This window comes from Bubalus kerabau, chromosome 13 (assembly GCF_029407905.1).
Source record: "Bubalus kerabau isolate K-KA32 ecotype Philippines breed swamp buffalo chromosome 13, PCC_UOA_SB_1v2, whole genome shotgun sequence".
In the NCBI taxonomy this organism is placed as follows: Eukaryota; Metazoa; Chordata; class Mammalia; order Artiodactyla; family Bovidae; genus Bubalus; species Bubalus kerabau.
The window spans coordinates 77904794-77929229 of NC_073636.1; the positions used below are offsets into that span (position 1 = coordinate 77904794).

The 24436-nt window shown below is 43.6% G+C and overlaps 1 protein-coding gene across 2 annotated transcripts in view; it reads left to right on the forward strand.

Annotated features, from left to right (window-relative positions):
- The window catches only part of ARFGEF2 (ADP ribosylation factor guanine nucleotide exchange factor 2), an 83010-nt gene that overhangs the window by 54159 nt on the left and 4415 nt on the right, over window positions 1-24436 (forward strand). For both annotated transcript variants that reach the window (XM_055545237.1, XM_055545236.1), the window contains exons 24-37: window positions 929-969; window positions 1071-1240; window positions 4168-4319; window positions 6141-6313; window positions 9016-9176; window positions 10775-10905; window positions 11027-11156; window positions 12400-12535; window positions 12981-13119; window positions 13225-13279; window positions 14743-14857; window positions 17422-17552; window positions 20550-20718; window positions 21884-22022. In XM_055545237.1, coding sequence (XP_055401212.1) covers window positions 929-969; window positions 1071-1240; window positions 4168-4319; window positions 6141-6313; window positions 9016-9176; window positions 10775-10905; window positions 11027-11156; window positions 12400-12535; window positions 12981-13119; window positions 13225-13279; window positions 14743-14857; window positions 17422-17552; window positions 20550-20718; window positions 21884-22022 — 1842 coding nt within the window. The remainder of the gene's footprint in view (window positions 1-928; window positions 970-1070; window positions 1241-4167; window positions 4320-6140; window positions 6314-9015; window positions 9177-10774; window positions 10906-11026; window positions 11157-12399; window positions 12536-12980; window positions 13120-13224; window positions 13280-14742; window positions 14858-17421; window positions 17553-20549; window positions 20719-21883; window positions 22023-24436) is intronic.

Genomic DNA, 24436 nt, shown 5'->3' on the forward strand with positions numbered 1-24436 from the left:
TGTTTTATTTTCCCCTTTCAAGTATGTCTTTTTTGCCCATGATTTTGGGGCTCTTTTGTTAGTTGCTAAGTCCTGTCCAGCTCTTCGAGACCCCGTGGACTGTCGAGTCCTCTGTCCATAGGATTTTCCTGACAAAAATACTGAAGTGGGTTGCCACTTCCTTCTCCAGGAGATCTTTCCGGACCAGGGATCAAACCATGTCTCTTGCACTGCAGGAGGATTCTTTACCACTGAGCCACCAGAGAAGCCCCTCTGTTGTTAAACACATATATATTTACAATTACTAGATTTTCTTCACATATTAAATCATTTATCATTGTAAAATATTCTTTGTCTCCAGTAATGACTCCAGTGTTGTATTGTCTGGTATCAGTATGGCTACTCTTGTTTTCTTTTTGTTAACTGTTTGCATGTGGTATTTTTTTCATACTTCTACTTTCAGCCTATTCAGGTTTGAATCTAAAGAGAGATTGGCAGGATGGATTAAAATAAACGTGGTCTAACTATATGCTGTCTAAAAGAGTCAGCCATTTTTCTTGAATAAACATTGTCCCAAGCCTTTGGTAATTTCCAGAGTTCAGATCTGAAAAATTTGTAAAATTTTGTAAGTTTTTTGGTTGCTCTTATGGAGGAACACCTTTTTAAAGGTCCTCAGTCTGCATTCCCCCTGCTGTGGAATACCATGTTCCACACTATCCTATTTTGACTCTCCCCCATCCTTTTGATGTTGCTTTTCTCTTCCTACCAGTATAAGCGTTTCTGCTCTCAGTGCACCTCGTTGACCAGTTCTATACCTCTGATGCCTCATAATTTATTTTAGTGGAAGTGCCAAACCTGAAATGTTTCCTTTTTGCCTTTTCTGAGTGTTTGAAATTGAACCTTCATCTTCCAAATTTAATTTTCGTTATATCTGGAATTTTCTTCCTAGAATTTTTACTGGCTCTACCAGGCTGGATGGAAATGCGATAGGTAAGTATTGGGCTCCCCTGCGACAACTGCAGAGCCTCCTGTTGTAACTGCCTGACCAGTACTAACGCGGCCTCGCGTGTGTTGTTGGGTCTGGCCTGTAGTCGACTTTGTCCGCTGGCTGTGTGCCGTGTCCATGGACGAGCTGGCTTCCCCCCACCACCCCCGCATGTTCAGCTTGCAGAAGATCGTGGAGATCTCTTACTACAACATGAATCGGATCCGACTGCAGTGGTCCCGAATATGGCATGTGATCGGAGATCACTTCAATAAGGTAACTCTTCAGATTCAACAACCACTCAATTGATGTCCAAAACAAAAGGCAGGCGACTAAATCCAAAACACAAGCGATTGAGTGTTTAGGTGCCAAAGTTCACTTTCCTTGTGGAGTCAAGAACAGCTGATAGCATACTTACTACTGGTAGAACTTATGGAGAATGAGTTAAAAATCCATTTGTGTATAGAATACTTTAATATCCCATATTTAGGATGGAGGCTCACACCATAAAAATCATCACAATCACTGGACAAACATTGGTGCTTGAAAGCATTGCGAAATCCTGAAGCGCCTCTGAATGACCACAGATTACGTTAGGTTCTTTATAGTCGCATCATAAATGTCACTGCTTCTTGTTTTCTGGCTTCCATTACCACCCCTCATCTATAATCTTTTTGAGGAAACTAACATTTATTTAAATCAGAAACAAGCCAGAGACTTCTAAACTGAAAACTACAGAGAGAAAACCAGATTGTTGTCCACGAGAGGTTTCATTGTATACATATAGACACGTGCACGTGTATACTGAACAAATGAAATCAAAATACATATTATGTACATAAATGTATGTATCTGTAATGTTATTTGCTTTTTAAGGGAAAACTAAAAGCTTAATACTGTTTCCTACCAAAACACATTTCATGATTTCAAAACAATTTTCTCAGGCCTGGAGAAAAGAGTTGTTAACACAGATGCTTAGAAATAGTGTTAATAAAAGACAGCTTATCCAAAAGAGAACTGCTCTCTCTACATTGAATAGAAGAAAATCATGAGAAGTAATTGGGATTTAGAGCAAACAGTTGAGCGATGGTGAATCATTTGTAGCGTTTGCCGATTTCTGTGGTGTAAATACCGCACAGTGGTCGATGGACAGCTCTCGGTGTGGTGTCACTAAACGCAGACTGGGGAGAGTCGGGCACTGTTGGCTGTCCCAGGCAGCCGTGGGGCCCCTCTGAAAGGAGGCACAGTCACATGCAGCCTTGGTTCTAACTTGGCCCATCAGCTAATCTGAGGTCTTTGTTACTTTGCTTGCTTATCAGCTCTACGTGAGGCACTTCTGAGCACACCATCTGTTTAACAAACTAACTGAGTGCCTTGTACCAAGTAGTAGACAGATGAGGTCCCTGCCCTCATGGAGCTCACTTGCATTCTGTAATAAAATTGTTTAGCTACTAAGTCATATCTGGTTATTTTGTGACCCCACGGACTATAGCCTGCCAGGCTCCTGTGTCCATGGGATTTCCCAGGCAAGAATACTGGCATGGTTTGCCATTTCCTTCTCCAGGGGATCTTCCTGACCCAGGGATTGTACTTGCATTTCCTGCATTGGCAGACGGATTCTTTACTGCTGAGCCGCCTGGGAAGGCCGCATGATAAAATAGCTGATGGTAAAGGGTCAGGCGTTGCAGTGTGTCCAGCCACTCTGGAGGTGACCTTTCTGAACCCTCAGTGAGGACGGAGCCACAAGAGCCTGTCGATGATCCAGAGTAAATGTTTGTTGAGCAAAGGGTAACATTGCCACCTAAAGTAATCAAACCACTCAGCACCCATCTTTCCCACCATTCTGGGTAAATAAATTCCTAGTGGACATCACTGATAGGAACTTGTATGAGAGAGTAAATGTGAATCATTAGCATGACTGTATCTTGTATTCTTGTCCAGGCCTATGACACACTTGAGACCTAGGCTGGCAGGTAGTAATTAGACATTTCATGGTTGTCAGCCTCATTACATATGCCCGTTCCATCTCATCAGTGCTGTGAAGTGCAAGGTTGTGGCATTCTCGGTTGCTCAGTCTGGGGCTCTTCACTCTCTTCACCACCTCAGAAGGGTGTTCCATTCCCCATGGGAGCCAGAGCACATGCGAAGCCTGGGGGTTTGAACAGGTGGGTGGTGGACTAGAGCTCTCGGGCTTCCCGCAGTCACTGGGATGGTCCCGTGTGTCTCCTCTTCTAGACTAGGGCACAAGTGTGTCCAGGGGTGCGCAAAGCTCGTAGGGTGTATTCCTGCAGCTGCCAGGGATTTTTAGCTAGGGAATAATAATATTGTTACTAGTCTCTAATTACGTCAACATTACATGAGCACTAAAATATTACAGTTAACAGCACCTTTGACCATCAGCAACCCTCAGCCAGACCGTCATCAAAGCTAATTATTTTTTTTAATCCATTCGATATACAGGCCAACCTCAGAGATACTGCAGGTTCAGTTCTAGACCAAAGCAGTAAAGTGAATACTCAGTGAAGTGGGTCACATGAACTTTTTGGTTGGTGGCTCAGATGGTAAAAAATCTTCCTGCAGTGAAGGAGACCTGGGTTCAGTCCCTGGGTTGAGAAGATCCCCTGGAGAAAGGAATGGCTACCCACTCCAGTATTCTCACCTGGAGAATGCTATGGACAGGAACCTGGCAAGCTACAGGCCATGGGGTTGCAAAGAGCCGGACATGACTGAGCAACTTAACACTTTCAAACAAGTTATGTTTACTCTATGCTGTAGTCTATTAAGTGTATAGTAATAAAAAAATGTACATAGCTTAATTTTAAAATAGTGTATTGCTAAAAAATGTAAACCATCACCTGAGCCTTCAGTAAGTTGTAATCTTTTTGCAAATAGTAACATCAAAGGTCATTGATCACAGATCATCGTAGCAAATGTAATAATAATGAAAAGGTCTGAAATAGTGTATGAATTATCAAAACGTGACTCAGAAACACAAAGTGAGCATATTTTAAAAGCATGTTTAATGTATTTTGTTGTGAAACTTTAAATTGTACAGGTAATAGCCAAGAAAGAGCTTTTTCTCCTCCTGAGGTCTGTTTTCCCAGAGCATTTATTTTGAAGGCAGGCTGTGTGTGAGGTTCAGAACCCCACGTCCACAGTTGCTCCGCTGTGCCTGTTTCACGTCTCCTCCTGTCCCTGCCTAGGTCGGCTGTAACCCCAATGAGGACGTGGCTATCTTTGCTGTGGACTCACTAAGGCAGCTCTCCATGAAGTTCCTTGAGAAGGGAGAATTAGCCAACTTCCGTTTCCAGAAAGACTTTTTGAGGCCTTTTGAGCATATTATGAAGAAAAACAGGTATGTGCATTATTCTGGAAGATCCTTAGACCCCTGTTGGGGTCTAAAAGTCTAACAAACTGAATACCTTGTACCAGGTAGAAGATGAAGTCTCTGTCCTTGTGGAGCTCACTTGCATTTTGTGATGAAATAACCACACAATTGGTCTTTTTTCCTCTCATGTTGATGGAAGCAGATAAAATGAGCGGACTGTGATTCACACCTATTGTCTCTAAGTAAATCCCACTGAGATATGTCCGTCACCTTCCACAGAGGGCAGATTACACCACTGCAGCTCATAGAAATGATGCATTCTTACCTGGGCTGGTGCCAAGGGAGTTCAGAGAAAGGGCCACTGCCGAAGTAGCCTTGAACAGGGGGAGCAATTGTCTGACCCAGCCTTTATGCCCCAGGGAGGTAATAAGGGAGGTCAGGACAGCTGTCCTTCTGAAGTAGTCACTCTGTTCATTCATTCACTCAGCCTGTATTTTTTGAGGCCTGCCATGGGCTACATACTGTTCTCGCTGCCAACCATACAACAAAACAGAAAACAGTCAAAAGTTCCTGGTTTGTTTGGCCCTGATTTGATGATCATTGCAGCTAAGTGATGGGTCTATGTGTGTTTATTACCCCATCTTCTCTTTTATGTAAATGAAATTTTCCATAATAAAAATTTTTTAATCCCTGTTTATAGTCCAGTGAGATAGATAAATAAACCCAAAATGTTTAGTCAGTGGTGATAACCGCTCTGAAAAACAGTGTCAAGGTAAGGGGAGAACTCTTATATGGGCAGTCAGCTGAGGTGTGTTAAAAGACATGCATTCTAATCTGCTGTAAACATCCAGGGAGCACCATGTTGACCTTGCAGCTGCTTCAGGAAATGGACCATTTCTTCTGTCTTCAGGTTTTGTTTTGTAATCATTTAAAATATTCGTCTTAAGTTACATACGTATATTCCCATCCAAGTGTATGTATTTAGCATACATAAATATCTCTGCCCAAAAATCTGAGAGGATATACACTTTTAGGAATGGTGTACACAGGCCACATCTCTGGATGGAAGAATTATGAGTATGTTACTCTAAATGTTTGGGGCCAGAAGAATTGACCACAAGGCTATGGACTGTTTGCTTAACAAGTCAGAGGAAGACAGTCCCAGCATTGGTCCCATAGCCCAAATTGTGACCAAGGAACCAGGTTCTTTCTGTCCCTTTGTTTGACCTAAAACAGGGTACTCTTCTTCCTTGAGCTTATTGTTTCATGATTGCTGGATGGAGGCTTCAGCTCCAGACATCATGCCGTGTTCACAGTGGGAGTAATTTAAAGGGATAGAGCCCACCATCAGAATGGGAACAAGAGGAGAAAGGGCAGCGCCTCACAAGTGTATTCCTTTTAAGACAAAAGCAGAACCTTCCCAGAAACCCCTCCCCTCCCATGGCATAGTTTTTTCTCTTACACCTAATTGGTCAGATCACATGGCTCCCCTAGCTGCACGGGAGACTGGGAAATTGAGGATCTGACACATGAGACAAGATTGTCACATTGCTTACACTGTTTATGCTGGTTCCCTGAGATCAAGCATGTGGCTGCCCAGGTGAAATCAGACTTCTGTTATTAAGGAGATGGGAGGATGACCGCTGACTAGGCAACTAACTGCCCCATTGACTGTCCTATTATTTTTTTCTTTTTGTCTCTCTAATTTTTTTCTTTTTAATGAATCTGGATTAGTACATGCTTTAAAAAAAAATTTTTTTTAAGTACTGCTTTTATGGATTGAACCATATTCATTTATCTTCCCATTGTCCAAAGTACAGATGACATGGCTGCCCGTTCCTTCCTCAGGTCTCCAACCATCCGGGACATGGTGATCCGCTGCATCGCCCAGATGGTGAACTCCCAGGCGGCCAACATCCGCTCAGGCTGGAAGAACATCTTCGCCGTGTTCCACCAGGCGGCCTCGGATCACGACGGGAACATCGTGGAGCTGGCCTTCCAGACCACGGGCCACATCGTCAGTGAGTGTCTCCGTCCCCTCCCGACCGACGCCCCACATGCAAGTCTAGGAGGGTGACCACTTATTTCCTGTCTAGTTTACTCCCAAAAGGGGCTTCCTTGTTTCAGCTACACTGTGATGTACTCATGTGTCACGTGGTATGCTGGGCTCTTGACATGTGCTTAACTGTGAAAGGAAACACAGTCAACCCTCATTATTCACCGTTTCTATGTTTGTGAGTTCAGGTACTTGCTAAAATTTATATGTAACCCCAAAACCAAAATTCCTGGCCCTTTGGTGGTCGTTTGCTGACATGAACACACACAGAGCAGCAAAATGCTCGTCCCCCAGGGTGCCTGTTCCCAGCTGAGACTGAACAAGGCCTTCACGTTTCGGCTTTTTTACTGTAAATAAACAAGTGGGGACTTCCTGGCGGTCCAGTGGTTAAGGGTCTGCATTTCCAGCTTAGGGCCCGTGGATTTGGACCCTGGTCAGGAAACTAAGATCCTGCGTGCTGAGTGGCACAGCCAAATAAAAAACAAGTATCCTTCCTGTGGTAAAAAACAAACAAACAAAAACTCACTGCCGTGTTTTCGGCATCTTTGTCTTAGTTTGTGATTTTACCTTTTAAATTAGTCCATAGCACAGTGCTGATGTGCTAGCCAGTGTTCCTAAGGGCAGGACGTCTGTGTGGTCCTTTATGGAGAAAATACATGTCTAAGCTTCGCTCAGGCATGAGCTGCCTTGCTGTTGGCTGCAAGTTCAGTGTCAGTGAGCCAACAAAATATTCTAAGTATAGGAAATCAGTCCTGGGTGTTCTTTGGAAAGAATGATGCTAAAGATGAAACTCCAATACTTTGGCCACCTCATGCGAAGAGTTAACTCACTGGAAAAGACTCTGATGCTGGGAGGGATTGAGGGCAGGAGGAGAAGGGGACGACAGAGGATGAGATGGCTGGATGGCATCATCGACTAGATGGACATGAGTTTGGGTGAACTCCGGGAGTTGGTGATGGACAGGGAGGCCTGGCGTGCTGCAGTTCATGGGGTCGCAAAGAGTTGGACACAACTGAGCGACTGAACTGAACTGTCTTTAGACAGGAATGCACACAAAGCAAGTTTGTGTGTTGATAGGTTGATGAAAGTATCGTGAGCACAGGCTCACAGGAGCCTAACTCCATTTCCACGAGGAGCAATGGGTCAGTGTTTGCCAGTGCGTCGCTCACAGCAGCTTTGTAGGACGAGTACCATGAGTAACAAGAACACACAGTCATCCCTTCATATCTGTCAGAAACTGGTTCCAAGACCCTCCTCAGGTACCAAATCCACGGATGCTCAAGCCCCTAAGATGAAATAGCATAAAACCACTGCACATCTTCCCATATACTTTAAATCAAGTGTAGGTTACTCATAGTACATGATACAACATAAGAAGGCTGTGTACCTAGTTGCCGGCATGCAGCAAATTCAGGCTTTGAGTTTGGGAACTTTCTGAAATTTTTTTTCTGGGATAGTTTTGGTCTGGGGTTGTTTGAGCCCACTGATAGAAAAACCAGTACTTCCCCGTGTTTCAATGAAGAGGAAACAGACGCAGGAGAGTTGGGGGAGGAGAGCTTGTCTGAGGTCACACCGCCAGGAGGTGGTGGAGGGAGCCTGCCGCCTGCAGTCCAGCCCAGAACTCACGCCATGGCCCTGCGCCCTGCACTGACCTCTGTCCCTGGGCCTGCCTGTTTGCCGGTCTTGCTGTTGGTGGACATTGTAAGACATCGGGTCAGCTTTGATTTTTTTTGAGATCTTTTAACTTTTTTTTAATTCTTGTCACTCATATTCTCAGGTGGTATCTGTAAGATTTTGAAAACTGTCGATTTTAAACTGCCTGTCAGCTTTGGCTCACTGACCTTCCATGTCTCACTTTGTCCTTACAAGGTCCCAGCAAGGTAGCACCAGGTGTGATCTTAGGGCGGAAGCAGCCAGGGAATGAAGGGATGTGCTCAGGGTCACAGAACCAGGGCCAGTGCTTCCCTCAGTGTTTGGCTTCCGTCAGGCAGACCCTCTAGGCCAACCCCACATGCATCCACGTTTGTATATCCCTCACGGTTCTGCTGACTCCATCCTAAAATGGACAGTTTGGTCTTCTCTTGGCAGTCCTCTCACTTCCTTAGGACCACATCTCAGAAAGGAGCTCTTCCCAGAGTCCTTCCCCCACCACCAGCCTCTCCTGTCTCTGTCCCCTCGCCCAGCACCCACCCCACCTGGGATTATTTTACGTATCTACTGATTGAGGTGATTATTGTCCATCTTACCCATTGGAGCAAAGGTGGGAAATTTGACTGCTTATCTCTGTCCCCGGGGCCCACAACCACACTTTGTGGGATTTTTATTTCCCATCTTATCCATAATTTTATTTTTTATTAATTAATTTTTATTGCAGTATAGTTGCTTTACACACTTTGCATGTGGTTGGCACTCAATAAATGTTTGTCGAATGAATGAATATTTGGGCCTTTACCTCACTGCTTGAGCTGAGGAAGCAGTGCAGTTTTGCCCTAGTTGTACTCAGGGCATTCGTTCCTGAATAATTTCATCAGAAACCCTGTCTTCCAGAGACCACTGACATGCCTTCCTTAGATTTTCACTGCAGTAATCATCTCCTATGTTTGTGTGTGTGTTTAATCCTCGTTTCTAAATCCTGGTCTTATTAAAAATGTGCCTTTGTTTCCCCAGCAACCATTTTCCAGCACCATTTCCCTGCAGCCATCGATTCCTTTCAAGATGCTGTGAAGTGCTTATCGGAGTTCGCCTGCAACGCTGCTTTCCCTGACACGAGCATGGAAGCCATCCGGCTTATCCGCTTCTGTGGGAAATACGTCTCTGAGAGGCCGCGGGTACAGTGTTCCTCTTCGCGCTGTTTGAGCCGTGGCGGGGAAGGATGCGTGGACAAAAGACCCTTGCTCTCCTGGGAAAGAGTTTTTCCAGCTGCCCTCTTACAAATGTGTGCTTGCCCTAAACTAGATGTTTATTTCCACATACTGCCATAAAAGGGGTTTTACCTTCTGGTTATTTTGTATGTATGAAAGTATTTTATTTAGTCTGAACTTTTATATAGTATCCTACAGATTGTTTTTGTAGAAGATAATAGTTTAGCTGTGAATTTTGGCAAAACTGAAGAAGCTAGACATTGTATTTGAGAGAAACCAAACCTCTCTTCTAGGAAATGACATTATGCCACCGTGATATAGCCAAGAAATCACGTTTAGAGATCACCTTTTGTTTTCTCCCAAAAATGCTGAGGGTTTTTCTGTTATATCTCACTTTCCTAAAGTGGGTCAGCTGACAGCCTCAAAACACTGCAGTTGGGTGAAAACAAGCAGGACTAAACTGATGGCCTGTACAGATCTCTCTTTAAGCATTCTTTACAGAAGTGCACGCCCCCGAGATGATACATCTGGTCCCAGCAACAGCTCAATGAGATGAGATGACAGTGAGACCGCTGTTGATTGAGCACTCCGTATATGTCAGGCAGCATTCGAGGCATGTTCTGTGTGTGCATTCCTTTAACCCCCACATCAGGCCCATAGGAGGGGTAATTATATTCCCGTTATACAAGGGCAGTAAGTGAAGCACAGAGAGCAATCGCCTAATGCTAAATAACCAGAGTTGATAGAGAAACTCCATTGCAACAGAGCACGCTTCTTCAAGAGTGGTTAAGGAACAGAGGGCTGAGGACCCCAGAGACAGGGCAGGAAGTAGGGCTTCACATTTGGACTGTGTAAAGACCGCCAGCGCCTATACACGTGGCTTTGGGCCTCTTATTTATTCCTTAGTGCCTCTTAACTCATCTACAAAGTGGAACCATTATTTCTACCTGCTTCAGGGAATTGTGAGAATTGTTAATTCAGGTAAAACACCTTTACAGCTCCTGGCCCATAGCAAGTGCTCAGTCAATAGTAGGTGCTGCCACTCCTCTTTTAAGTAATACAACTACAGTTGTTCAGTTGCCAGGTCGTGTCTGACTCTTTGTGACTGCAAGCACGCCAGGCTCATCTCTCCACCACTATTGACCAGAATTTGCTCAAAGTCATGTCCATTGAATCAGTGATGCTGTCTAACCATCTCATCCTCTGCTGCCCCCTTCTCCTTTTGTAGTAACATTTGGGAACAGTCTGAGATACTGAATCATCCTGGATGTTTTGCTATCACCATTTGACCTTTATCGCTTTTCTTAATGTAAAACCTCCTGCCACCAGGATTCTTGTGATCTGCCTCACTCACCTTACTCTAAAACCCACAAAGGTCCATAGGGAGAAACCGCGCATGTGCCTTTGAAACAGACTGGTCTCTATCTCTGCAGGATTCCCAACAGACCCTTGCTGAACTGAGGTTTTTAGGAGGGGAAATGAGGAGCTTTCATCTTCTTGTAGTTCTGATTCGGCTCCTTCCTTTAACCTGCTGGGTCCGCCTCTGAGGGATGGTCTCGTTGTAGGTGCTGCAAGAATACACAAGCGATGACATGAACGTGGCTCCTGGTGACAGAGTCTGGGTCCGAGGCTGGTTCCCCATCCTGTTTGAGCTCTCCTGCATCATTAACAGATGCAAGCTAGATGTCCGGACCAGGTAACCACATCCCGGGGCCCCTTCCCCACCTCCCCGCCTGGGTCTCAGTCCCCGCCTCCCCTGGCCCCTGCCCTCTTCCCCCACCCATCCCCTCCTCTGTGCCCGGCTTTGTTTCCCCCAGAGGGCTCACAGTCATGTTCGAGATCATGAAGAGCTATGGCCACACCTTTGAAAAGCACTGGTGGCAGGACCTGTTCAGAATCGTGTTCAGGATTTTTGACAACATGAAACTCCCCGAGCAACAGTCGGAGGTGGGTGATGACGAAAGCACTGCCCGGGGGAGATGGGAGAAGAGCCGCTCTGGCCCTCATCTGTGCCCAGGGTTGTGTCGTCAGCATCCACAGCCCACAGAGGTCTTACACAGCGAGCCGTTTTGGGTGTGTTTTGAAAAGGAAAACACCCTTCCTGGCCCTCTTCTCCCAGTCATCGAGTAGAGCTGAGGAACTTCCCATCTGGGGACGAGTGAGGGGAAATAAATCTCCAGTGTGCGCCCACTCGGCCCTGGAGCACCGAACCTGCCGGTTTCAGCAGGTGCCTCGCGGTCCTCTTCACTGTTTGGTTCATACCAACTTCTGAACAGTTGGGAGAATGTGAGGTTGCATGTGTTTCTTCAGCATCATGTTTTCATTTCCTTTAGGTGTATACCCCAAAGTAGAATTTGTTGAATCATATGGTAGTTCTATTTTTAAATTTTTTAAGAACCTCCATACTGTTTTCCATAGCGGCTGCACCAATGTATATTTCCATCATCAGTGCCCAAGGGTTCCCTTCTCTTCACATCGTCTCAAGCATCTATTATCTCTTGTCTTTTTGATGATGGCCATTCTGATAGGCCCGAGGTGTTATCTCATTGTGATTTTGATTTGCATTTCTCTGATGAGTGATTTTGAGTGCCTTGTCATGTATCTTTTGGCCATTTGTATATCTTTGGAAAAACTTGTCTATCCAACATCATTTTTAATATTTACATTTTTGTGTAAGGTGTATTGAACATAACTAACATGTTTGAATGGATCGCTTTTGGGGGTTTTTTTTTTTTGTTTTGGCCGTGCCACACAGCTTGCAGGCTCTTGGTTCCCTGACCAGGGACTGAACCTGGGCCCCAGCAGTGAAAGGGCAGAGTCGTAACCACTGGACCTCCAGGGAGTTCCCAGCAGTGTCGCTTTGAATGACTGCTTAAATTCTGTCGTATGGATGTTCCCAGCGTAATCGCCACGTTACTGAGCGTTGGTCTATGTCTGTGTTTACAGTGGATGAATACCTGCGTGGTAGACATCTTTATTCATAAATCTTCAGCCGCAGATCTGTATTTCTTCAGGGTTCATTCCTGGAAGTAGTGTTACTGCATGAGTGGATGTGCACATGTTTAAGACAGTTGATCCCTATTGCCAAATTTTGTTTCAGAATATTTTGCCAGTGATATGTGAGAATTACCATCTCACCTTACAAGGAGAGTGCCTTTTAAACATTATCTTTTAATTTTTTTTTCCCCAGAAATCCGAGTGGATGACAACAACTTGCAATCACGCACTTTATGCTATTTGTGACGTATTTACCCAGTTCTATGAAACTTTGAATGAAGTTCTTCTTTCTGATGTATTTGCACAGTTGCAGTGGTGTGTAAAACAAGGTACTCTTTGTGTAGCTAGGCATTATTTTTCTTGATGTAGTCTTTAGTGAGAGATTAATTTTTTCAACATATAGAAGCATGAAGGCTGAAGAGTGCATTTAAAATTGGTGAAAATGAGTATTTTTTAATTAAATTAGAACATAGAAACAGTTTCTCCTCCAAGTCAGTTTATAAAGCATTTCTCATACAAGGAGCCAATTAATTAAGTATCAAAATGTTGACATTCTTCCATTCTTAACAATAAAGTATAAAAAATAATTTTACCTCTTTATAGCCTACTTAAACACTAAAAACTTTTAATACCATCCTTAGCAGTGCTTCATTAATTAGAGGCCTACTAGCCTACCAGTTGCATTGTCTCCCCACATCACAATAGGCAGCATCAGTGATCAGGCTGGAATCAGAACAGCATTTGAAGTTTAATGATAGATGTTTTATTTTGCAGATAACGAGCAGTTGGCTCGATCAGGTACAAATTGCTTAGAAAACTTAGTAATATCCAACGGAGAGAAATTCAGTCCTGACGTCTGGGACGAAACATGCAATTGCATGCTGGATATCTTCAAAACAACCATCCCCCACGTGTAAGTGTTAATGTGATTACTGCTCTTTATTTCTATGTTCAGTTGTTTTAAAGCTCCAGGCTGCCCTTCACATTGATTATTTTCCTTCTCTTGCATTCCCTGAAGTCTGCTGACATGGAGACCTGTAGGAATGGAGGACGATCCAGCAGAAAAACATTTGGTAAGACTTTTTTTTTTTCAGTTGTCTTTTCTCTGATCACATATCATAGTAAAAAGTTAAGGAGCCTAAGGAGTTTAGGCTTTTCTGATGGAAAGTGAGTAAGGAAGGTTATAAGAGCTGAAAGTGAAAGTGTTAGTCCCTCAGTTGGGTCCAACTGTTTGCGATCTCGTGAACTGTAGCCCGCCAGGCTTCTCTGTCCATGGAATTTTCCAGGCAAGAATACTGGAGTGGGTTGCCATTTCCTTCTCCAGGAAATCTTCCCGACCCAGGGATGGAACTCGGGTCTTCTGCACTGTAGGCAGATTCTTTACCATCCAAGCTACCAGGGAAGCCCTGTAAGAGCTAAACACTGTATATATTCATTAATGTATTCTTTTAAAAGTACAAAGAAGTATTAAGAAAATAAGTCACTTCACTCAATAAAAGCTACAAAGCACTTCTAGCTTTTATTTCTGTGATTGAGCACATGCAACCCACATTTGCAGTTTGGGCTCACTTTGTACATAATGTATTAATACCATTGTGGGCATTTTTCCATATTCTTAAATAGTCTTTGAGAACAGCCTCTTCCCTGGATGCACATTATTATCATTTATTTAATGCATTTTCTCTTGTTGAACTGTCACGTCAGTTCTGGCCTTTCACCGTTGTAAATATTGCTTTGGTGTAATTATCTTATTTATTGCCCTCTTACATAAAGAGTGCTTTCCTGGGACTTCCCTGGTGGTACAGTGGTTTAAGACTTTGTCTTCCAATGCAGGGGGTGTAGGTTCAGTCCCTGGCCAGAAAACTTTAAGATCTCACATGTCTCATGGCCAGAAAAAGAACCAGAGCAGAAAGCAATATTATAACAAATTTAATAAGAAACTTTAAAATGGTCCATATCCAAAAAAAGAAATCTTAAAAAGAATGCTTTTCTCTTCACCAATGAAATAGTTTTCATTTTTTGTGTAAGGCCCCATAAAGAAGTAGTATCCCTTTAAAATACTGTGGTTTACAGGGTAAACCTTTAGTCTTACTAGCTTCTATTTCCAAATAACTATAAAGGCATTAGATTTTGAAAGGCTTTTGGGATATAGCCATTTAAAAATAAAGCACAGTATGTAAACATTTTCTGTTTAACTTTCTGCTGTCAACTTTAAAAAAAGCTCCTACCATACTCATTTATTTTTGAACTTGATCTCATTAAAAATTGTCACACTCATCATGAAATCATAGTGTGTAGAGAAATGCCACCTAATTTGGAATCAGAAAATGTGAAATTTTAATGGGAGAAAGAAATTATTGAAATTCATGATCTCTCCCATGCAGCCTCTGAAAAGTGCTACATTGTACTTCAAGCTCAGCAAGACACTTAAACATTCAAGTTGGGCCAGCGGTGTTAAAACCAGTCACATCTCTGCGCAGGTCCTAAATTGTGAATGGAGGAGTGAGCATTGTGTTTCTCTCTGGTTAACTTCCAGGACGTGGATCTGGACCGCCAGTCTTTAAGCAGCATTGATAAAAATGCCTCTGAGAGGGGTCAGAGCCAACTCTCTAACCCGACCGATGACGGCTGGAAAGCCAGACCATATGCAAGTAAGACCCCTTTTCTTACTGTTTTTGTTTTTATTTGTTTGCTATTTTAAGTAGGTAACACATGTACATGATTCAAATATTCGGCAGATGCAGAGAGGAAAAGAGGCTGTGAGCCTGCCTTCCACCCCTGAGCCTCCGTCTGCAGCTCCCCTCCCCTGTGGCAGCCAGTGTCACCAGTTGCTAATAGTCCTTTTTAGAGACTCATGTGTAAGCAAATGCATATCCATCTACACAAGCATATAATGCATATTTATATATGAATTCTCTTCCACCATTTTTATAGACATTATAGAATACCGTTCATTGTTCTTTATCTCTAATGTAACTTAGAGATCATTCAAAATCAGTACCTGAAGTGCTCTCACACCCTTTTATACTACTGTGTGCTGCCCCACACTGTAGCTGTGCTGTTATTTGCTTAATTGGGTTCCTACCAGTGGATATTTATGTTATTCCTAGTCTTTTTCTGTTATAAACAACACTCCATTGAATCACATAATACATGTGTTATTTGTGAGTTTATCTGTACAGTAAATCCCCAGAAACAGAATCCCTTTGCTATTTTGATAGATAATTCCAGGTTGCTGCCTATTAAGGTTACACCTGTTAACATGATCTTTGAAAACACCTAGGTGATACTTGGTATCTTTTGAGTAGTCTTAATATGCAGTTTTTAATTATGAGTGAAACTGAGCAGTTTTTCCTGTGTTTAAGAACCATTTCTGTTTTCTTAGCTCTGTTTTCTGTTTATAATCTTGGCTCATTTTGTACTGATTGTTGGTCTTTTTATTAATTTGAGGGGGCTCTGTGTGTTAGAGATCCCTTTGCTGGATATAAGTTTCAAATTACTTTTACTGATTTATCCGTTAATGTTGCTTATGGTGTGTTTTCCTGTCTCATTTAAAAGAATGGTTTTGCAGTTGCTGTGAGCCAGGCACTGTGTGTCCCATGCGTGTACAGTCTCATGTGATTCTTACCCTTGCCGTCTGAGGGGGTGCCATTTTACATTTGAATGAATTAGGTCTCGGATGACATGACTTACTAATACGTTGTAGAGTCAAGATTCAGACACTTTTGACTGAGAAATTGAACCCTTTCTGATGTTAGTCTGGTCTTTTTTTAAAGTTGTGGCTGACATTTTTCTTCCTAGTGGTTTCACCCTCTTCTCAACACACCAGTCTGTAGGTGTCCACACTGGCATGAACTTCTGAGGCAGCACATTAGACAAAGCTCTGTGTGGTCACCATTATCTTTTGAAGGCTAGAAAATAACCACCCTTGGAATTCATTCAAGAGGCTCCACCTTGGAGACTGCAGGCCGCTCCTCCATGTCTGTGGCACTGCCAGGGTGTCTCCAGAGTCCAGGCAAAGGATGGAGCTGAGTCCTCATCAGCCCCAGATAAAGGAACAAGGGGACGTTTCTTCAGTGGAACCACTGGGCGCAGCAAGACACTTCCATCCTGAGGAATGCCTGGGACTTGAGGCCCTGCCAGTTCTCCAGGGAACAGAACTTTGTTTCTCCCAGTTTTCTGTCTCCACCTCCTTTTCAGGGATGAGCTCAGTGCATAGAGCAGCAGGCGCAACCCTTGACACACTTGCATTGTTTACTTTCTTTCTTTTTATTTTGGGTCCAAGGTGGTGGTGTCATTGAACAAGTATAAGTTTACATCTGTTTCAATTCCACTGTATATTTTTTCACTTAAAACTAATTCTGTGTGGAGAATTGTTATATGTATAACTTCATAGCCATTTTCAAAAGCTTGAAGATGACTCAACTCCCTGTTAACATTTATCTGATACTTTCAACATTCTGGTCCTTTAACAATAAGTTGGAAAGGAAGCTGTACTTGGACTGGAGTCAGATCAGCCATGGGCTGTCCCAGAACCCAGGGATTAAGAAGATGAGACATTAGTCGGAGTCTGGTCCGTAGGCAGAAACGACATCAATAATCTAAGCAGGGAAAATTCTCCACAAAGAATTATTTTAGCCACTGAAACAGGCAGGAGAAGATTCTGAGAGATATGGAAGCAGAAAAAATGGGCAGTGGCTGCTCCATCTAGCGATCCAGGAGCTAAGAATTTACATGAGCTGCACCCCTTCCCCCGACCCTCACAGCTGAGATTCAGCCCTTTGGCAAGGCCAGCTACCACAGGAACCTGTAGCCTCTTGTGGACAGAGCACAGCCCAGAGCTGGTCTGTAGAAGAGCAGAGAAACGTGCTGGAGAACTGGGGACCTGCGTCACTGACCCGCTTCACCTCTTCAGGTGTTTGCTCAGAAAGCACATTTTCAGAGAGAACCTTTTCTGGCCAGCTTGCAGCCCCACCTTGACAGCACCCCTTCCACCTCCCAGTCCCCACCTTGTGTCCTCGTTGTGTGACATCCTGTATCTTATACTTAAAGAGCTTGTTTACTGTCCTTCTGCCATGGGGGGGCCAGGGACTTTTGTCCAGCTTATTCATTGTTATGCTGCAGCATCAGGATCTGTGCTGGCACACAGGAAGAGCTCAGTGAACTCAGTACTGGCTGAATCATTATTAGGGTTAATCTTTATCATCTGATATAGATCAGAAACTGTTTGCCAGCCTCCTCATCAAGTGTGTGGTCCAGTTGGAATTGATACAGACCATTGACAACATCGTGTTCTACCCTGCGACAAGCAAGAAGGAGGATGCAGAGCACATGGTTGCCGCCCAGGTGAGGGCGGGCCGGGAGAAGAGCGTCCTTGCCGGTGGGGAGGTTGTCCGGGTGCGGTGGTGTGCTGGAGCCACCTTGGGTTGGCCGCCAGAGCCCCTCACGCTCACTGCCCCAGCCCTGTGTTCAGCGACAAGGGTACTGGTCACTTAATATTGGCCGTAACGGGAGTGCTTACCCCACAGAAATCACCAAGCACTGAAAATCAGCCTTTCTCAGAGAGCCGGTTTACCAGCATTCCACTGCTGAGATTCACCCCTTGCCTTGGTGCTTCAGAAAAAATGTGTTATTAATCACAGGGACTGCTCCTTATCATTGATACACAGTTAACCCGTGACTAACTGAGAAGGAAAACTTATGTGGCTGAAGGTCCCAATTTTTTCCTTCAGAAAGTATACCTTTGTTTTGTATATGCAACCTTTTTGTATATACAGTATGCTTGGAAACAGAACTCAGTGTCCAAAAGTGGGACAGTAACCTTCCACCACAGGTTGCAGACCTGAGTACTTCATGGCCTGGGAGATGCTGTGAGTAGGGGCAGCAGGCCAGGGGGGACAGTGGGAGGCCGCTGAGCCCCGCCACCTCCCTGCTCCAGGGCCAGTTGCCGCCAGGTGGGTGAAGCTGTGAGAGTCTTCCAGTGTTTCGAGAGGAGTCGGAAATCAAGATTTCAGGGGATATTCCTGGCGGTCCAGTGGTTAGGACTTAGCGCTTTCACACTGAGGGTGCAGGTTCCATCCCTGGTCAGGGAACTAAGATCTCAGAAGCTGTGCAGCAGGCCACCCCCCTGAAAAATGGAAATCTCTTGTTTATTAAATACTATAATTATACCTGAGGGATAGATGCAGCACAAAGGCTGTCCTTTTTGGGGTTTTGTTTATATTATTAAGTCTACAGTTCAGTGGTTTTAGTATATTCACAAAGCTATGCAGACTTCCCCACTAATTCTAGAACATTTTAATCACTGCAAAAGGGAACACCCTGACCATCAGTATCACTCCCCATTCCCTTCTTGCCCCAGCCCTTGGCAACTGCTGATCTATCTTCTGTCTCTGGGTTTGTCTAACCCAGATATTACATATTATGTTAGTCGTGTAACTTGTGAGCTTTTGTGTCTGGCTCCTTTTGCTCACCGCTTTCCAGGTTCGCTGTGCTGTGGCGTGTACCCTCCTCCACTGTTCTCACCTGTGGCTGAATAATATCCCATGTGTGCCCATGCCACGTTTTGTGTATCTGTTCATCAGTTGGTGGACATTTGGGTTGTGTCCACTGTCTGGCTGTTACAAATAATCCTGCTGTGAACATTTTTGTACAAATTTTAATGTGCACATACGTTTTTAAATCTCTTGAGTATAAACCTAGGAGTAGAATTGCTGGGTCATATGGTAGCTTTGTGTTTGCCTAAAACAGCCAGACTATTTTCCATTCCCACCAACAGTGTGTGAAGGTTCCAGGGTCTTCACCTCCTCACCAGTGGTTATCATTGTGTTGCTGGTTTTATTTAAATTATTACAGCCATCCTCGTGTGTGTGAAGTAGTAGCTCATTGTGGATTTATTCTCGTATTTGGAGAAACACCTATTCAGATCCTTTTTGTTGGATTATTTATCTTTTTATCATTGAAAGAGTTTCTGTATTTTCTAGATACTAGTCTCTTAGCACATAGATATATGATCTGTACCATTTTGTGCATTATCTTTTCAATTTCTTGATGATGTCCTTTGAAGAACAAGTTTTTAATTTTGATAAAAGTAATGTTACTGTTTTTTCTCCAGTTACTTGTACTTTTAAAGTTATTTCTAAAAGCATTGCCCTAATTCAGAGTCACAGAGATTTAGGCCTACATTTTGTTTTAAGAATTTTACAGCTTTAGCTCTTATATTTAGGTCTTTGATCCATTTTTTTTTAGTTTATTGTATATGATGGGAGATAGGGAGTCTGCCTTCATTCTTTTGCATGTAAATACTCAGTTATCCCAGTACCATTCAATATAAAGACTATTTTTTCCCGTTGAATTATTCTGACATCCACGCTAGAAATCTCTTGATCATAAATTTGAGGGTTTATTCCTGGATTCTCAGTTATGTTCCATTTTTCTGTATGTCTGTCTTTATGCTAGTATCACGCTGTCTTGATTACTGTAGTTTTTTTTTTTTTTAATAAGTTTTTTTTTTAAATAGGGAAGTATGAGTCTTCCAGCTTTGTGCTTTTTTTTTCCCCAAGACTGTTTTGGCTGTTCTGTGTCACTTACAACATTTACCTATGAATTTTAGGATCAGCTTGTCAATTCCTGCAAAGATGTCAGCTGGAATTTTGATGGAGATTACACTGAATTTGTAGATCTATTTCAGGAGTATTGCGAACTCTGCCCTTTTGTAACCTCTGGCTTACAGGGAGGGATGTGGTCCATTTTCCTCGAGGGCTCAGCAAATATAAAATCCCTAATTATGTCCGACATTTCAGGCAACATGTTCAATAAAAATTTCTAGCAATTGATACCTATTTTTATGGTTTATTCCCTTCACATTTAAAAACACAATTGTCAGACCTACTGAAGTTCATTGATCATGTGATGAGGCTTGAGATGAGCTGCCATGTGGGCTTTGGCTGAGAATTTCTTTCACTATGCTCTGAGCCTCACAGCTTCTGTCACGGGTACTACAGTTTGATTTTCTCATTTTCCACTTTCTTCATAAAATAAGAAGCAGACAGTGCAGTCGTGTAATGAAATCTGTAATGAAATAATTGGAGAAACACACACTCCTGTTCATGCAGCGAAGGCAGTACTGACACAACTGAAACTGGCCCGCAGAGCCTGTCGTCGTGCAGGAGCTCAGCGTATCCTCTCCCCAGCCAGGGAGCAGGGTCTCAGTGGAAAACCATTGAGGCTGTTGAGGAAGGCAGTGTGCCTTACAGAGAGGAGGACTCCTGGAGAGCCCTGATACCCGCGTGTCCAGAGCCAGTCTGTCTTCCTTACTCAGCTCTGTTGTTCTCCCCTCTCCAGCAAGACACGCTGGACACAGATATCCACATTGAGACGGAGGACCAGGGCATGTACAAGTACATGTCTTCGCAGCACCTTTTCAAGCTCCTGGACTGCTTGCAGGAGTCCCATTCATTCTCAAAGGCCTTCAACTCCAATTATGAGCAACGGACTGTCCTGTGGCGAGCAGGTAAGGCAGACTACACAGATGGGACAGGTGGTCGCCCCGGTCACCGTCCTAAACCGTTAAGCCTTTGGAAAGTCCCTGGTATGGTACACACAGCTGAAATAACTTAACAGGTGTTTTCACACTTGAGGGAGAAAGAAGGGAAATTTCATCCCAATACCAGGAATATAGCCTGGCACACAGGAGAGTCTCAGTATTTGATGGAAAAACAAATCGGTTTAGAGTTTAACCTAGCAAGTCAAGAAATTTTACATTAGATTAAAACTGTAAAGTTAAATATGATGGTATAAAAACTGTGGAAGTCTAGGAGAAACAGACACACTGGTACATTTTCTGGGGCTTTTAGGGGTTTTTCTCTCCCACCTCCATATGTAAATACAAAGTCCTGGACATGAGTGGTGTATGTGTGTAGACACACACGTATGTTTGTACAGGGGTGGAGATAGTAGGAGTCTCAGTTTGTGAACTTTGTATGAAAGTGATACTTTATATATAATTCTTGTATTATTACCATTAATTTTCTCCCCAGATGCCTGTTTTAGCCCATAATTTTAAAATGTCAGTTTTCTCTTTAGGTTTAAACTAGGTGTTTTATGATTTGCCAATAATAAGATTTTGCTTATTAGAGTGGTTTACACATCCCAGTGGCTGATTGGTATTGCTTTGTTTAAGAAAATGTGTTCTTATATATGCTTTGTGCGGGGAAAAAATCTAGCAACTCAAGAAACATGCTAGAACTTTAAAGAGCCATAACACTTGGGAAGATGAAATGAATGGCTTCACCCACCGTGAGCAGAGTCTGAATGGAGAACAGTTCAGGGTGTGTCGAGGCACAAAGTATGTCCAATACGGAGGGTGCAACGTCAGGGCTGCCTCTGCTCAGTATCACAGTTGAGCCGTGTCAAAAATGTGAGATCGAGACGTCCCTGGTGGTCCAGTGGCTAAGATTCTGTGCTCCCAGTGCAGGGGGCCTGGGTTCCATCCCTGGTCAGGGAACTAGATTCCACATGCTGCAACTAAGATCCTGTGCAGCCAAATAAATAATAATTTTATTTTTTTAAATGTGAGATGGTTCGATATTTCCTAAAGTAACTACGTTAGGTTCCCACATGCTTTCTCAGCATTACCCTAGGGGCGTGCACAATTTACATGACTACCTGATCCCTAGGTTTTAAGGGCAAGTCTAAACCCAATCTTCTGAAGCAAGAAACCAGCAGCCTGGCCTGTTGTTTAAGGATCCTGTTTCGAATGTATGTCGATGAGAACCGCAGGGATTCCTGGGAAGAAATTCAGCAGCGACTTTTAAGGTAAGAAGAAATTATTTCTGATTAGATTTCTTATCTGTAATACACCAAATGCTTTACAACAGTACTGTGATTTGAAAAGAGTAGCAGAAAAATACCTGTATGTTGACTTCCCTAGAAACTGTTCTCCTTTTTGTTTTTTCTTTCTGTTGGGTGACTCTTCTATTCCAGTTTTCTTAATGCCCTAAAGAGGACAGGGCCTTGCTTCTTGCATGTATCATTTCTTAAAACACAGAAACCTCAGCAGGGGAAAGTGCCTGAGCTCAGAGTCATCAGGCCCTAGTCCTGGCTAGGTCCCCTCCAGAGCACTGTCAGCTCCAACATCCCACCATTCCTGCTTCCCAAGAGAAGCACACTAGAATCACGTGGGCACCAGGATGCACTTACTTTGTGCAGAAATGCAGCAGTGGGCAGGCAGTGGATGCCATGGAGAGAGTCCTCTGCAGAGAAGTAGATCTTTGCCACCCAGCTTCTTGGGCAACTGTGAGCAAGATGCCGTGTCTACGCCTCTTTGCACTCCTTTAAGATTTGAAAACATTAACATGGGGTGCTGACAACCGTGTGACAAGACGCGTGCTCTTCCCACACCACTGGGTCTTCCTGGAAATCACGGGCGTTTTACATATATCTGTGTATACATATGTATACAGGTATCTCAAGAGCCTTAAAGAATTCCATCTCTCTTTGACTCAGTAATTCCACTGTTAGGGAATTGTGATTCTCACACAGAACGTTCATTGCAGATATAAAGAGAAAAAATTTAAAACAGCTCAGCTGTGTATCAGAGTATATCATAGGATATAAATTATGGTATATCCTATGATAGAATATTAGGCAGCCTTTAAAAATGAAGTTTGGGGGAATTCCCTGGTGGCCTAGTGGTTAGGATTGCAGGCTTTCACTGCCATGGCCTGGGTTCAATCCTTGGTCAGGGAACCAAGATCTCACAAGCCGCATGGGCACAGCCAAAAATTAAATATATGAAATTTTGTAAATGAAGTGTTTAAAAAATAATCTTCTGGAAAAAAATAATAGTGATTTTCTGGGACTTCCCTGGCAGTCCAGCGCAGATAAGACCCCAAGCTTCTGATGCAAAGGGTGCAGATTGCTCCCTGGTCAAGGAACTAAGATCCTGTATGCCACACAGTGTGGCCAAAAAATAAAAATAATTTAAAAAAATAAAATTTTCCTTTATGTGGAAACATGCTCATAACACAAGTTTCACCACAAAAAAGCAGGAAGTAAAACCATATATACTTGTAATATATCAGCATTGCTTTTTAAAAGTCACCAAAAATAGCTGGAAGGAAATATGCCAGAATAATGTCATGTGTCCCTTAGAGTGGGCTTCCCCAGTGACTCAGCGGTAAAGAATCCACCTGTGATTCAGGAGACACAGGTTCCATCCCTGGTTGGGGAAGATCCCTTGGAGGAGGGCATGGCCACCCACTCCAGTGTTCTTGCCTGGAGAATCCCAAGGACAGAGGAGCCTGGCGGGCTACAATCAATGGGGTCGCAGAGAGTTGGACGCGAATGAAGTGACATAGCACGCACACACGTTCCTTAGAGTGATGAGGTTGTGGGAATTTCTTTCTCTTCAGTGATTTTTTTTTTGCCCTTTTCAGTCATCTTACAAAGAGAATATATGACAAGTCATAAACTGAAAAATGAATTCATTAATTAAAGGGGACAGCAGCAGCTCCTTTCAACTTAACATCAAGTCCAAAAGAGAATTACCTACATAGTCTCACACAGTTTCTCTGGAGGACGTACATAAGTGTTAAGTTTCTAACCCAGCGTGTTTAAAAAACTAGCTGTTGTGTGTTGTGTGAGAAGAGAGTGGGGGTCCGTGGTTAACTGTGGGTAACAGGCTCTCGTGCTGGGTGTGTTGCAAACCCTGCCTGACCGAGCCCCCGCCACCGGCCCAGCCTGCACTGGCCTTACGTTGAATATCCTTGTTCAGTTTCATCCTCACAGCAGCCCCTTGAGTTTGGTACAGTTGTTTATTCCCATTTTACAGCTGAGCAAACTGAAGCTCAGGGATTTGCTCAAGATGGCACAGCCAGAGCAGGTGCTCGTTAGAAACTCACTGCAAGATTAGAGAGTTCTCTTTGTGGTCGCCGATGGGGAGGATCAGGGGGAGGGATCATTAGGGAGTTGGGGATTGACCTGGACACTCTGCTGTGTTTAAAATGGATAACCAGCAAGGACCTGCTGTAGAGCACAGGGACCTCTGCTCCGTGTTAGGCGGCAGCCTGGATGGGAGGGGACTCTGGGGGAGAATGGATACATGTGTACGTATGGCTGAGCCCCTTTGCTGTCCAGCTGAGACTGTTAACACCACAGTATTATTAATCACTTACACTCCAATACAAAATAAAAAGTCTAAAAAAAAAATGACAGAGTTCTCCACTCCA